At 41.8% G+C, this 14,922-nt stretch overlaps 1 protein-coding gene across 2 annotated transcripts in view; it reads right to left on the reverse strand.

Annotated features, from left to right (window-relative positions):
* The window catches only part of rasgrf2b (Ras protein-specific guanine nucleotide-releasing factor 2b), a 58,804-nt gene that overhangs the window by 4,425 nt on the left and 39,457 nt on the right, over positions 1–14,922 (reverse strand). For both annotated transcript variants that reach the window (XM_031570567.1, XM_012828563.2), the window contains exons 17-21: positions 13,394–13,483; positions 13,073–13,179; positions 2,478–2,590; positions 2,017–2,077; positions 50–153 (exon numbers count right to left, since the gene is read on the reverse strand). In XM_031570567.1, coding sequence (XP_031426427.1) covers positions 50–153; positions 2,017–2,077; positions 2,478–2,590; positions 13,073–13,179; positions 13,394–13,483 — 475 coding nt within the window. The remainder of the gene's footprint in view (positions 1–49; positions 154–2,016; positions 2,078–2,477; positions 2,591–13,072; positions 13,180–13,393; positions 13,484–14,922) is intronic.

Consider the following 14,922-nt stretch of genomic DNA (forward strand, 5'->3'; position numbering starts at 1 on the left):
TAAACATGACCTTGGAGGTGTAGGTGTCACGGCTGGGGCTGATACATACTCATAAGGAATGCTCCTGAAGACAATGTGGTCCAGGAGTGTGACCTGTTCGGCCAGCTCCATGGCCGACAGGGACTCAAAGCACTCTGTCCGAGGGCATTCAGCCTGAGAGAGAGAGAGAGAGAGAGAGAGAGAGAGAGAGAGAGAGAGAGAGAGAAGGACACAGCGCAAGCAGAAGACACACACACACACACACACACACACACACACACAGGCAAACATGTGCACATGTATTATGAGTTTACACACTGGGGAACATCCCAGAGTAATTTTTCTGTCCTCTCCTTTTCTTCTGCAGTACATCAAAAAGTGGCTGGACTGTTTGTGAAGTGTTATAAATGAATACCACTGTCAGGAAAGAACTACAAAAAAAGTGGCAAAGCGTGACACTGTTATGGCAGATTTTGGCCACAGCACACAAACCAATTTGTCACATCCAAAACAAACAATCCTCACATATTAAAAAATGTAATTACACTGAGCTAATTGGCAGTCAGGACCTCTCGGGTAGACCGGTGCTCGGAACATACAATTTACAATTAACACTGAAGGTGAGGATTTACAATTAAAACCAACACATTGGGGTGGTGCATAGCGTGAATGTCAAGCAGATGTTTAGAGACAAAGACAAGGCACACTGGGACCACAATTAGTCTTCTACTACAGTTTGACTTCCTAACAAGGTCAAACAGAGCAGAGTGTCTTATTTATTGGGAGAGACTGGGTGCATGAACAGGAAAAATAGCTGACAGGTGAAAGAGACAGCTTGATCAATTCTGGGGATGTTTTACATTTTGCTTGGGATGCATGTGAAAGTATGTGTATGAGTGTACCTGTGGTTTTCGGGGTGGGGGGAAATCCATCAATACACTGGGGATCTAGATTAGAGGTAGAGTATGGATATTGTGAACACCCATCTGACACGGCAAACAGCAAGGTTCTGTTCTGGACTGCAGTTCTGGAGTTCAGACTATTCCTATCCTTCAGGCCACTTATGCCACTGGATACTGTGCTAACACTCCAAATGGACTGGACCAAATGGTATGGGTGGTAGGGGGAGGTGGTAATGTATCTGTATCTTTGATAACAAACAGAAACCCTTGTTCCTCAGTCATCTCTATGGTCACGGCTTCTTCCTCTTTGTTTCTTGTTGCCTTCTCCTCCACTGCAGTTGTTCATGGTGAGAGCTGGATCCCTTCACCATCTGACAGTATAATTACCCTTCCACCCTTCCTCTGCATCCCCACCTGCCTCCCACTCAATGCCATCATCTGCTGTTTGAACATGTAATTCAGAGCCAGCCAACCGGTTTCCTGTGGATTTCTGATACAATAATGCCCCTAATTAAGAGGACTCTAATTCCTATGGACTTTTAAACGGCCTTGACAACAAACAATAGAACATAGTCCCCACTTTTTTACTTGAAGCTACTGTGACACAATAGTTAGATTAATAGATTATCTACCTGAAAATATTAAATTATTAATTTTAGAATCTGTTGCATTGTCGGTATAGGGAATGTGCGAGTGAGAGTAAGAGAAATAATATGATTGGCCTCCAAAGTTTCTTAACTTTCCACTCATAACGTAGTTTAAAATTTTCAGGGCACATCCACCGTCTCTATCTGCTGTCATTTTTGAGACAGTAGACAGAAAAACCACCAATCCTTGTCAAACAATGTCTCTGAGAAAACCTTCCCCTGGCATCGACTCATTCTCACGCAGCTGACGGTTGACAGAATGAGTGGAGTAAAAAAATTAGAGTGAGAAGAAAATTCTAGAATGAAAGAAAAAAATAACTCTGGGGGAGGGGGATGGACTGCAGCGAGCGAAAGGGTAGCCTTGGCGATGATAAAGACCAGGAAGTGATTAATGGGCGGCGCAGTAAAAATAAACGCTTAAATGTCTAATTTAACACAGAGACTGGAGTGGCACGCAAGAGGAAGAGAGCTTGCCTCCATATGCTCACCATTTGCAGAATGTCCTCGATCTTCAGCTGTGCGTCGTCCTGATCGTCTTGAGAAAGGGCACTGCAGGAGAGAGAGAGGGGGGGGGGGGGGGGGGGAAGAGAGAGAGAGGGAGGGAGAGGGGGGGAGAGAGGCACAGCGTTGTCATACCAACGCAAGCTGCTTTCTGACACAATATGTTTCCGCCCTTGCTGCTTCTGGTCTATAGGCCGCCGCGGTGGAGCTGGGATTGTGCCAGCAGAGGAGCATCACACAGGCTCAACTGACAGATCTATCTGAATACACCAATTTACCCTCCATTGTGTGCTTATCTCCGACCGTGCAGTCTGATTGCCACCAAAGAGGTGACGTTTGCTGGGCTTACATGCGTTAAGGGATAAGGGCTGGTGGAGGGACTTGATGTGTGATGTTGCAGAGCACCAAGGCAAACAGAAAGGTCAGGGTCGGCCCAAACGCGGCCTACCTTAGAATGTTTGCGGTGGCTTTCCTCTCTTGAGGGAGCAGGTCAGGGTCTTTGAGCACTTCCTCTAGCAGGCAGATGACACACGCCTTCAGCTCGCTGTTCATCTCAAAGTCCTGCAGGGGGTGAAATACATGAAAGACAAGAGTTGAGAGAAGACAACCAGTATGGATGGACGTGTCCCTTCCTCCAAATTACCTGCTAGAGAACACTCTGCTACCCCGAGATGTCACCTCAGCACCGTGAAGCATTCATCGCTACCAAACAAGGTGTCCTCCTCTCTGGACATCTATCACAGTTAGGGGGCTCGGGACATCAAAGTAATGGGAAATAAGCTTGTCTCGCGCACATTGAAACAAAGAGTGTCAACTTGCTGCTCTCATCACAAAATATTCCTCGGTAACGCTTATATGGAAGTGCTGGATGACTAATCAAGGATGGCGCTGAGGCAGAGGAGGCCCATCCATTTCTTTAACCGGCTTTAAAGGAATCTTTTCTCTCCCTCAGCCTTTCAGCCTGCTGGTCATGCTTAACACACCTTCTTTGATGAAGTCCGCATATGATGAAGCTATCTTTTCAAGCCCAGCTCAGCTTCCATCATCCCCTGCCCTTTCAATTTAAAAAAAAAAAAAAAAAAACGTTTTGCCTCCTATATTGACACAACTAGCACAGAGTAATTATTTTTGATAAAAAAAAAGGAAGGACTAAGAGGAATATTTAAAAAGGTTTTAATTTGTCACTTTCTTTTCCTGGGTGCATTCATAAATGAATGGATCCATCAGAGGGGTTCACAGGCTGGGTGTTTTTACACATATTTCATTTGGACTGTATTGAAACCCGAGATGACAGCCGGAATTATTCATATCTCTGGGCGACTGAAATGCACCTGTAATTACTGCCTACCATCAGGCAGCCAGGGCTAAAAGCCTCCGAGCTGAAGTGATGGCTTCAAAGAAGACGGGGCATTTGCATGGCGCGTGTTTAAATATGTGGCATTCAAATGGCCTAGCTAGCGAAAACGTCTGAGTCTAGAGGGAGAGGAAACACAACAGAGACAGAAAAATACCGTCAAATGAATCTACAAAAAAATACCCTTTAAAGCTGAAAGGTGCTCTACAGCAATTTTTTCCCTAGATTCATGTGTGGTGTGATTGGAAATGTTGGTATGTTTAAATTCAATTCAAGTCCATCTCACAAATTTGTAACAGAGGTGCACGCAGTGTCGTCATGTCATCATGGACTCAAGCCATTTTTCTACTTTTCATTTTGAGAGCGGGCCGATTATCACCACGCATTTGGACTCTAATGGAGATTGGTACTATCAGGCATCTCGGAGCCAGCACAACAATCAACTCTGTGTGACTTGTCACTTTAGCCTACTGCATGAAGGCACCCGTGATAAGCCGCTGTCATAAGTAAAGTAAATGGACTGAGCCAAAGTCATGTTCACTAATGTATGGGATGTCAGGGTGTGCTGTGGCAGATTGGCCTCCCTGTAGATGCATGGGCCTTGTGTTGGACAGGGGGAGAGACAGAGGGAAAGATGAGCTGGCGTAGCATCTCTCTGATGGTAATTAATTACCCAGTGAAGTCTGCTCCTCATGCAGCATGCCCTACTATGTACTACCCCCCCCCCCCCCTTTGGAAGATCATGGCAGCAGTGCTGTAGAATCTGAACTAAGGTCACACTAACACACAACGATCTGTTACGGACCCTGCTGACTGGTTTCTCTGCTGCCATAGCTATTTTCCCTGTGGAGACAACAACATATGGATTCTTTTTTAAACTTGTATTCATTTTGGCAGACGTTCTTACACATTCGTTTAAAAAAAAAAATGTTTTTACTGTTACTCACTTGGCTGACATTTTTACCCAAACCGACGCATGTGGAGCAGAGTTCAACACACGCTAACACCTAATCAAAGGAACAAACTGCGCTGAAAAGTGACGCAAGACCATGTTTCCATTTTGGACACGTATAAAAGCCAGACAGCTCATCAAGGAGAAACACAATTCTGTGTACTAGGAGTCTACGTATGCTGATGTTTATACAAAATGCATACACACACAAATGTATACATCATTGAGGTCTGGTGTCCGGAGCTTCACCCCCTTATTCTTTCCTGGATGACAGAGGGAGCAGTGCCAAGGTGTTGCCAATGACGTGAGCCAGTGTTCGCCAGAGAATCTGAGCACACCAATGCATTCAGCCCCTAGGATTAAACTGACAGGAGCCCACGCCTCTCTACTTCACCCCTGTCCACGGGCCGAACCGCCAAGCCTTTGTCTCCGGTCCACCAACCTTTTAAAACATTTCTATCAATCTCATCCACCCCCTCACAACTCACCTGTGACGTCTGAGAGGTCCGTTTTAACAAGGTCTTTCAGTGCCAGTTTGAAAGCCTAGGTCTCGTCTGACAAAAGACTGAACAGATCAATGCAATTAGGCCTTTAATGCTTTTAAAACTGTCCAAAAAACTTTAAAGCAACACAATGCAGCAATTTGCTACTTTTTGAGGTATGTTTTCATAGGCAACTAGTTTTGATTTCATCTTCAATTTAACTTTGATGGTATATGGTCATTTGAATGATAGATAAACCCAGCTATTGTTCCTACTAGCCATCCAGGATATGCACTATGTAGTTTGTTGGTCTGGGGAGGCAAATCATGCAGAAAAAAAATAAAACATTCACACCACCAACTATATTGCCAAAAGACACCAGTTAGCATGTTTGCAAGATTTTATCAGTGCGAAATGGACGGATGGTGGTGTTTGCAAGGTTTTGCATGTCTTTTAGGTAGTTAGCTCACCTTAGTGCAGGATTAATTGGAGGAAGGAGAACATATTGATTGCTTCAAACAGCAAAAGAGTTTGTGTGTGCACGTGTGTTTGTGTGCACGTGTGTGTATTGTACTTGTGTGTGTGCGTGTGTGTGTGTATTGTTTACATGTTTTTACATACATATTTATATATATATTTATTAGGGCTGTCAATAGATAAAAAAAAAAAAACTAATTAATCTCACATTTTTAAATTCATTAATCTAGATTAATCGCGATTAAAAGTTTGTTTTTTTCTTCTAAAGACTAATTGTTATAAATTAACGAGTAATCACTTCATACAGCGTGTATGCTACATACAACTTCAGTTTTGTCGATTGTTCCGTCATTTTGGCTCTTAAACAGAGACTTTCCGCCCAACAATCCCTCAGCTCTCTCCATCTTCAACTACCGCAGTGGGTAGGTCTGTCATTCCCCACTTTGAACAAGGGGGGCTTTTTCTCTCATCGCTCCCATAAAATGGTAGGCCAAGCTTAAAATTGTCAATTATTGAAATAACCTCAAGTAATAACAAATAGCATCTTATTTAGGTCAGCAAATGTATATTGCTTGGAGTGATTTAATGTTTTATGTTGTAGTGTATTGTTTCTATGGACACGCACACATGGACGGATTATGAAACCATTGGTCAGGACGTGTAACAAAATACACCGCTTCCAACCACAAATAAGAGATACATTTAAGCCACTTCTGATATTAACAAATACAAAGTCTAAAAACAATTGACAGCAAGCAATAAGCAATAATAACAGCGACTTCACGCAGAGGCTCTGGTTTAGGGCCCCCCTGAGCTCAGGGGCCCTTGGGCCTGGGCCCGTTCAGCCCGTTCGGTAATCCATCCTTGCACACACACAGTATTGTATTTCTTTTTCTTTCTGTTGACGGACTTTTACTTTGACAACTGTGACAGTTAGTAACGCACATGTCTAGTAAGCCTCCTCTATTAAATTATGCTTTCCCTCGCACGCTCAAAAACAATGACTAAGTTATTTAGCTGTCTCACACTGTGATAAATATGTTTAAGTGACCTATGTTTAAATTCTATGAACTGTGTTAGTTCGTTGTAACGTAAAATGTAATTATTATTCATTTAGATACGTTACGTTCTAATATGTGACCGTTAGCACACCATTCATTCATAACTCAGTTGGTGGCAGACGTTAGCACTTATTAGCCAGCTGTGTTGTAATCTGTTGTTGCTCTGATTCTTGGTGTAATGAATCTAATAGTAACTTGCTGTGTTTCGTTAAGATACCTTCTAAGTATTTTCCGTTTCTTGTGTATTATTGTTTCACTCATAAATTTTCACCTGACATCAATAAAGGAGCAAGGCGAGTTAACCGTAGCCTACACAGCCCTAACTAAACTAAAGTAAAAAAAATTTAAAAAAAAAAATTATAATTTTTTTTTTTAAAGTTGCGTTAACTGTGTTAAAATATTTTATCGCGTTAATCGCGGCCGCATTAATCGCATAGATTAACGTGTTAACGCTGACAGCCCTAATATTTATATATCTTAACTATCTGTGAGTATGTGTGCTCTCATCACTCATTAGTGTGTGTGTGTGTATCAGGGCTCTACGCTAAGGTTTTCCCCAAGGAGTACATGTGCTCCTAAATGAAAAAATGTAGGAGCACACAAAGAAATTTAGGAGCACAGCGTTTTTTTTTAAAGCGGAAATAAAGCATGTCATTTGCGACCTACAGTTCAAAACACTGTATTTTCCAACGTTCAACCCCATTCATATTCAGTGTTTCCGAAGCAAGTTAGCTGGTAAATTGATCAAATTACTGCATTTGTTCATATTTCAACACTTTAGTGGACCTCTTATCAATTGTTATTAGTAGTATTTTATATAGCCAGCTTTACCTAAAGTTTATTGTAAGATATAGCTTGTTAGATTCTAAATGCAGTTAGAGTTAGACTGTACGTCTAGTATCTAACAAAAGAAACACTTTCACTGTAGCTAGCTAGAGAGCACGTGTATCATAACCAGAAGTCTGTTGGTTTATAGTCTGTCAAATTAGTTCTAGTTATTGGTGTTTGTTGGCATACAAAGTTAGTCTTCTCTTATTAGCCTAGTTAGTACATCTGATTAGAGCTAGCAGCAATGAATTGCAGATTAAGGGGTCCCTATCTCAGTGTTAATTTTGGCAGCTATTTTAGATTTAGTCTTAGTCCTAAAACGAAAATGCATATTAGTTTTAGTCACATTTAGTCATTTTTATCCTTCTTAGTTTTAGTCTAGTTTTCGTCAATGAAAACTCATTACATTTTAGTCTAGTTTTAGTCACATTTAAAAGTCCATATTATAGCCACATTAAACTCCTTTCCTTCCCTTCTCAGGCCCAGGGACCCCCTGTGTTGTGTCTACAACTGCATAATAGTCAAGCTTGCAGTACTTAAATTGTGGATGCAATTAGTCTCTAAGATACAGATCTCTTAGTATATGCCTACAGCTGAATTCCAATTAATTCAATGTAAATAATCATTTTAAGGCAATACTTAAATAACAGAATTATCATTCAAATATAAGAGAATATCAAGTCTAGATTTTCAAATGATGTGATAGCACATTACAACTACTATGCCTACCTGGCCTTAGAGTTAAATCAACCACATATCCTCCATATGAATTGCTGTGCAATTTGATAACCAACAGATTTAGCTAGACCGATAGTTTTGACAGTTGAAAGTGGTGTCAATGATAATAACAATTGCCCAAATAGACAAGGATATTTAAACCAATCACATATTCATTTATTTTTTCTTGATTAACGTCATGCGTGGCCTGTCCTATAGTCCATTCTGCAATGAGTTTACTAGCTAGCTATCGATAGCACACACTGTATACTCGTTAGCTAGCTAAAAGTTTGCCAAGGCTAACGGGAGGCTTAAATCGAAAATTACTAGCGAACTATCCAAGCTGACACAACCTATACACTCGACTGCCCCTTTGAAGTTAACTTAACGTTGGCTAATATATTCTAATAACTAGTTATCATTGACAGTTACTAGCTAAGTTACCAAACCCCTTTCTTGTCTTAAATTGAGCAGTTGCTGGTGTGAGCTACAGTATGGGAGCTAGCAAAGCCATTTCTAGCTCTGCTTCACAATATTGCTGCCTAGTGTTATAAGTTAATGTAATACATAAATGTTAATAAAGTATCAGACATAAACAGGATACAACACACCAGTAACCATTTGATATTATGTGTTAATATACCGAAAATATCAGTAAATCGAGGTGGTGCTGCTGTCTTTCCCGTGGAAGACCATTCACACAGGTTGCCAGCAGGGTTTTTTTGCGAGCTACTTATACTAAGTGATCACATGTCGGCGAGATCGTCGTAACCCTCTTTTTATATGGCTCTGGCCCATTGGTTGCGAATAGTCGCTCTCATTTGCATGAAGTTAAACGTGTCATCATGCTATGTTCACATTGTGCAGTTGCGACCCCGTCACTTGTTTCCATATGAAATATATGGTATGCTTCACTTCTTCGCACCGTTGTTCCGTGTATTGACAACAATACCCGTCACTCGCGCACTATGCTCGTAAATTATTTTTCAAGTTCGCACATACCTATTTTTAGGCGCAAATGCGAGTGAAATACTCGCACTGTAGAGCCCTGTGTATGTGTGTGTGTGTTTATGAAGGCTAATTGTTCGTATTGGACGACCATGGGCTCATTTGGCTGAAGCGGGAACAGTGAAGCTTAACCAACTGCAAGTGCAGCGAAGGGCATCGCTGTCAGAGGTAGGCATCGCAGCAGTAGCGCTCGCTGACAGCTCTATGAGAGAGCAACTCCCTAATGAGAGCACAGATCAATGAGGTGGACACTAGTGCACACCAGTGGGTACTTAGGGCACGCTCACCTCACAGGCCAGGATCAACAGCAGACAAAACCACAGCAGTACTGCTAAACACCCTCTAAACTAAAGGTAACACTGACACACTTCCTGATTTATTGTACAGTTGTGGTAATGACTGTCTGGTGTGGTATGTAGTGTTCAAAGGCAGGTCTGTTACTAGGGATGAGAATCTTTTTTAGAACCGGTTCCTAGTGAACCGATTGTTTGGAATCGTCAGCCAAATTCTTTAACGGTTCTGCTATCGGTCCTTTGTGCCGTTGCGCATGCGCGAACTTTTTTAGTTTCTTCTTCAGACTGCAGCAAACATGGCAACTAGGCAGAAGCGTTCTAAAGTTTGGCTCTATTTCACACGACAAAAATGACACCTACGCCACTTGTAACCTGTGTAAAAAGTCTATTTCGTCGAAGGGAGGAAATACAACAAATATGAATAAGCATTTGAACACACAGCATGGAATTAAATTACAGGAATGTCATGTCTTCGATGCATGCAGCAGCTCAGCTAATGTCGGCGCTTCATCTCTTTCTGTCCAAGGTAAACTCTTCAAAAGTGATCACAACCACTCACTGTGTAAAGCAATTTGCCTTTATTGTGTGTAATCGATCCAGTTATCTTCTGTCCCTTCGTTTGAAGCATACATTTTAGCTCCGGCATTGGTCTCCCATTATTGATCACTTCACGTTTGGATTGAAAGTCCAGTTTTGAGAAATGTTTGATCGTAACGGTGTTAATTACGTCGTGTGTTATCAGCAAACGTTCGCGTTTTCGTGTCAACCCATTATTAAACTGAGCATATCGTCTTTTAATCCATTATTAAACTTAGCATATAGCTACGCTAGCTTGGCTATAGAATCTTCCATTTTCAGCCCCCTACGTTGAGGCAGAGGTAGTGTTTGCCTCCCCTCTTAATGTGGCTTTATGTCAGCTCAGCAAATTCAGCGATTTTGTTAGTGCCATTTGTTTCATTGTGTAAACCAGCTTTCACTATATGGATAATCTCCATTTCCATCCAATTTAGCTGATGACGTTCAGAGTCAGACCGGTTCAGAGGCTGGTAGTCTGTCTGGGTCACAGGCTACAGCTAGCACGTCATGTACACCTCTAGCCCATCCTTTCTTCGAGGCAGGGAAAAATAAAATTACCGAGGAGAGGATCAACGAATGTCACCGAGCAGTGACTAAGTTTGTGGTGAAAGGTTTGCACCCTTTTACTACGGTAGATGCCCCAGAATTTCGTTAGGTTAATTTCTAGGAACATGTTTAAATTAAACAGAATACATTTTATTTAAGTTATGTAAGTTTTATTTTAAGTTCAAGAGGAATATGTATAAATGTTTTTTTTTAAATTTTTTTTATGTGTATATACATACTGTATATGGTGTGTGCAGCATTATAGAAAATTATATAAAAGAAAATGAATGTAAATAAACCCGTTTGTGCTCTTTTTTTCACCCCTTGCCCAATAAGAATCGATAAAAGAATCGATAAGGAATCGAATCGATAAGCAGGAATCGATAAGGCATCGGAATCGTTAAAATCTTATCAATTCTCATCCCTATCTGTTACTGTACATTTTCCATTGTGGTGACTTTGTGGTGAAACCGTCTAGTAGAGACATTTGGTGCCATTTCACCGTGGTGTGTGGGCTCTGGCATCAAGTAGATTGTATCAGATTGACAGCAGGAAAGCAGGGCATCTCGCTGGATTGAACAGAACCATACTCAGTCTCATTCTCTATAACTTTGTTTTGTCTCGGTTCTGATTCGGTGTTGTGTGGGAATCGTCTGTTGTGACGACAAAATAGATTTTCGAGGGGAAAGCGATTTCCAAAAAAAGGGGCAAGTCCACCTATATACATCATTCTCTCCTTACTCAGTGAGTTTGACTGGAGCTAGTATTTTGGTGCTTGACATCAGATACGGAGATACAGAGTGACTTGGAGTGCACTGGCTGTGTAATTATGTTGAACAGACTATGGTGTGTACACTGTGCAGTGGAGAAGCTGAACTAATGATACTGATGTGTGTAACAATTGCTGTGCTGTGCTGTGCTTGTCATCAGATGAGGTGCCAAATCCAGCCTAACAACAAATGGGTTTCCGGTATCACAAGCAAATTTCTTATGGTTGTATTCAATGCAGTCATTTTTTATTTCACTTGGTCACTTCAAATCCAAGTAATTGGATTTGCTGCCATAGCAGTCAATGCTGTAAGAGCCACTTAGTTGAAGAGTTCAAGGGTCATGGTTGAAACATGTTAGTGTGTTTGTGTTGTTAATTGGCTACACTCTAGTTATGACCTCCAAATATGAAGTAAGGACATGGAAAATGTGGAAGTGTGCTTCGGCTCCTTCGACTTGTAAAACTGCAGAACCTTGAGTTTACGCTTGGACCGATAAAGAGAGTTCTCAGCCACCACACACTGACTGCTACAAGAACAACTGTGAAACTCTACTGAGCTGTTAGAGAAAAATTAAAGAAAGGTGAGGGGTTGAGGCGGCCTACAGAAACCACCTGCTGGCTAGATTACCATCCCTTACTGATTACAGTAAACTAAAGAGTTTTAAAGTCAGAATCCCACTTACAGCCATCTCCAGTTTCCTACTGTCAGATACTGTGTCTCCTAGGCTCAGGTCATGTATTTTGCCAGTGACAGTTTTATCCAAAGTGATTTACATAAGGTGAGAAATAATTCTAGCACAATGTAACACTCATTTACTAACATTTGCGAGCGAAGCGTAATCAGCGCCTTTGCAAAACCGCATACAGCGCACAGTGTGTTTCCGCATTTTGTGTAGTATTTATCAAACAAGAACCTCGTTGTGTAATCAGCGCCTTTCCCCGCCCTCTAGTGTTATTAGCGCACCGCTAAAATTTGGAAGAAAGGCCCTGCGTGTTCTTGCCACCATGGATGATGAGTTAGAATTAGAATTAGAGCTTCTGGTTCACAGGGTTACAGTAAACTTAGACCCCCGTCCACACTACGTTGTCAGGGGAAACAAATGTTTTCAGATACGCTGATGTTGCCATGGCACTGGGGGTAGCTTGCGCTTGAGAGGCTATAACATCAAAATAAACATGGAAGGTGAAATGAATATGCTGCTCTGTCTCTACAATTTACTTAGTTTAGTTAGTGTACTTCAGGTACAAGTACTTTTCCTGAATAGATACGCGTTACTCCTACGCAGAAGGCGAGCACTGTACTCTGTGTGCTTGAACGATTGGGGGGAAAAGGCAAAGAAGACGATTTAAACCCTACATGGAGCAGCGATTCTGGCTAAGACCTGGCCAAACAGCTACCTGATGGGACAATATTTTATATGCCTATATTAAATGATATATAAACATTTACAATGATTTAATAACATTTCTGATCTTCGTATTTTTTTTTCTAATTAATGGGTCAAATTTCTCGCACGCACATAGTTTTAATTTAGCAGCTGATATGTCATGCTAAAACACCTCTTGTTTCGTTACAAATGGAACAGACCTGGTTTAGACCTGCTTTTAGACCTGCTCTCAGCAAATCTGGCCCCCAGAGTCCATGCTACCAATCAGAAAAGGGATCTGCATATACTTAAAGGGAGAGTATGGACACACCATATACTTAAAGGGAAAGTATGCAACTCACCATGAAGCATTTTCTAAAATGAAATGACAGCAGACATTAGACAGCCAGAGAGCTCTAGGAGGAAATGTGGAGTTCCACAATGAAGGAGTGCTTTGGAGTTTACCACCAAACCTGAACTTGACTGGCACGAGAAGTAATTTATACTTTCATACATTGTTAAGGTAAAGAACAAAATGAGCATAACAGATTCACAACAGCCCAACTCAAGAAATGGAGTGAGAACCTCACGCCAGAGGCTTTTCTACACAAACCTGTGAATGCTTGGAGACCCAGTGACGAAGGACATTCAGAACTCGGTTGGTAGCAGCCCTCCTTATGATGAATTCTTTGTCGCACGTCCTCTCTGAACTGTTGAAAACTATAAGGCAAAGGGATAGAGTGATAGAACAATAAAGAGTTAGAGAGTAATACCAGGAATTAGACACAGAAGCAGTCAGAAAGTTGATGAAAGAGTGATGGATACTGGAAAAGTAAAAGAAAAAGGCAATGAGAGAAAAGAACGATGCAAAAGACGAAAAGAGTGACGGATGAGAGACGGATGAAACGGTACTGAAACCTACATCGGTCCGTACCTTGCGGACTGCTGTGGCCAGCAGCTGCCGTGGCGATGGCAAAAGCCGAGGCAGGGGACACAGAGCAGCGGGAGTTCTCTGTTGCTTGAACTGAGAAAGAACAAAAACACAAACAAACACGACAGAGATAACACTTATTCAAACCACCCTGTTTAAAACCACATTCTGCACAACAGGTGGGCAGACTGGTCAGACTAGGCCTTTGCCTGAAGCGGAGAGGAACACACTGTATATCATTGTATCACGTCATGAACACACAGACATATAGAGGGCGATGCAAAGGAAAATTAACTCCATGACTCAAAACCAGCACTGGAGGCCTTGGGGATGACAAGCCTGACCTTATTCCACCAAAACCTCTGGAACGGCGGTGTGTTTAAAATACAATTAAAGAGCTCTGGTCTGTAATAACGGTAAAGAATCCATCTGACCGTGAGTGCGCGGCCAGGCACTTTACACTGGGCAAAATGGAGATTCTGTGAAACCACTGCGGAGCAAACAGTCCAAATGGAACAGCGTCTGTTCCATGGTGTCTGTGGATAGAGCTGATCCGAACCAATTACCAGTGTGTGCTGGTTGGGAAATAAGACAAATATTATTTAACCTTGCTTCAACTTTCCTATATATAGATTCCCTTTAATGTCATCCAAACACATTATTTAACTGACTCTGCCCCAAGGAAAGTTGGACGGGACAACACTGGCACACAGTGCTGCCATTTATTGCCGAAACCCTAAGCCCGGCATTGGAATGAGTAAGTGTCCAGAGCACTGGATGCCTCTATCTGAGTCTGTGCCACGGAAACGGGGCTTGCCCTGTGCTGGTAGAATGCCACAGAAGGAGATGGCAGTCGGTGAGGTTGGTTGGAAGGCTGGCCTGTCACATTGGAATGTTTTGTTTTCGGTGCAGTCAAACAAAAAACATTCCACCATTTAGGCATAGGTGGCTGTTTTAAAGAAAGCAATATAAGGAAGTGAAAGCACAGATGTCTCCTGGAAAAAAAAAGTAAAGTATGCAGAGTGGTGAAAGCCTAAGGCAGTGGCAATGATTAGCCTATCTAGGTTACAGCTGACTGGACTCAGTGCTAGGGGTCTGACTGGGGTGGCCATCACGCAGCTGTCAGTGTTTTCACTGAAGACATGCTTTGCCCTCTCAGGGGTGAATGACCAGACATACACAGGCATGTACACATCAACATATACATATTCATCTCTCTTTCTCTCTCTCTCTCTTAGACATTCACAGAAACACATATGCATATACATATTCATGTCTCTCTCTCTCTCTCTCTCTAGACATTCACAAAAACACATATACACATATATATTCATGTCTCTCTCTCTCTCTCTCTCTCTCTCTTAGACATGCACACATCCACGCAAACATATTTACATATCGCACACATACACACACACACACATACACACACACACACCAGGATCTGGAAATCATTCATTTTACAGGACAAATTCAAAACTTCCTAGCGCATGTTTCAATACCAATCTATGTCACAAACGCAAATATAATGT

The sequence above is a fragment of the Clupea harengus genome, chromosome 7 (assembly GCF_900700415.2).
Source record: "Clupea harengus chromosome 7, Ch_v2.0.2, whole genome shotgun sequence".
NCBI lineage: Eukaryota > Metazoa > Chordata > Actinopteri > Clupeiformes > Clupeidae > Clupea > Clupea harengus.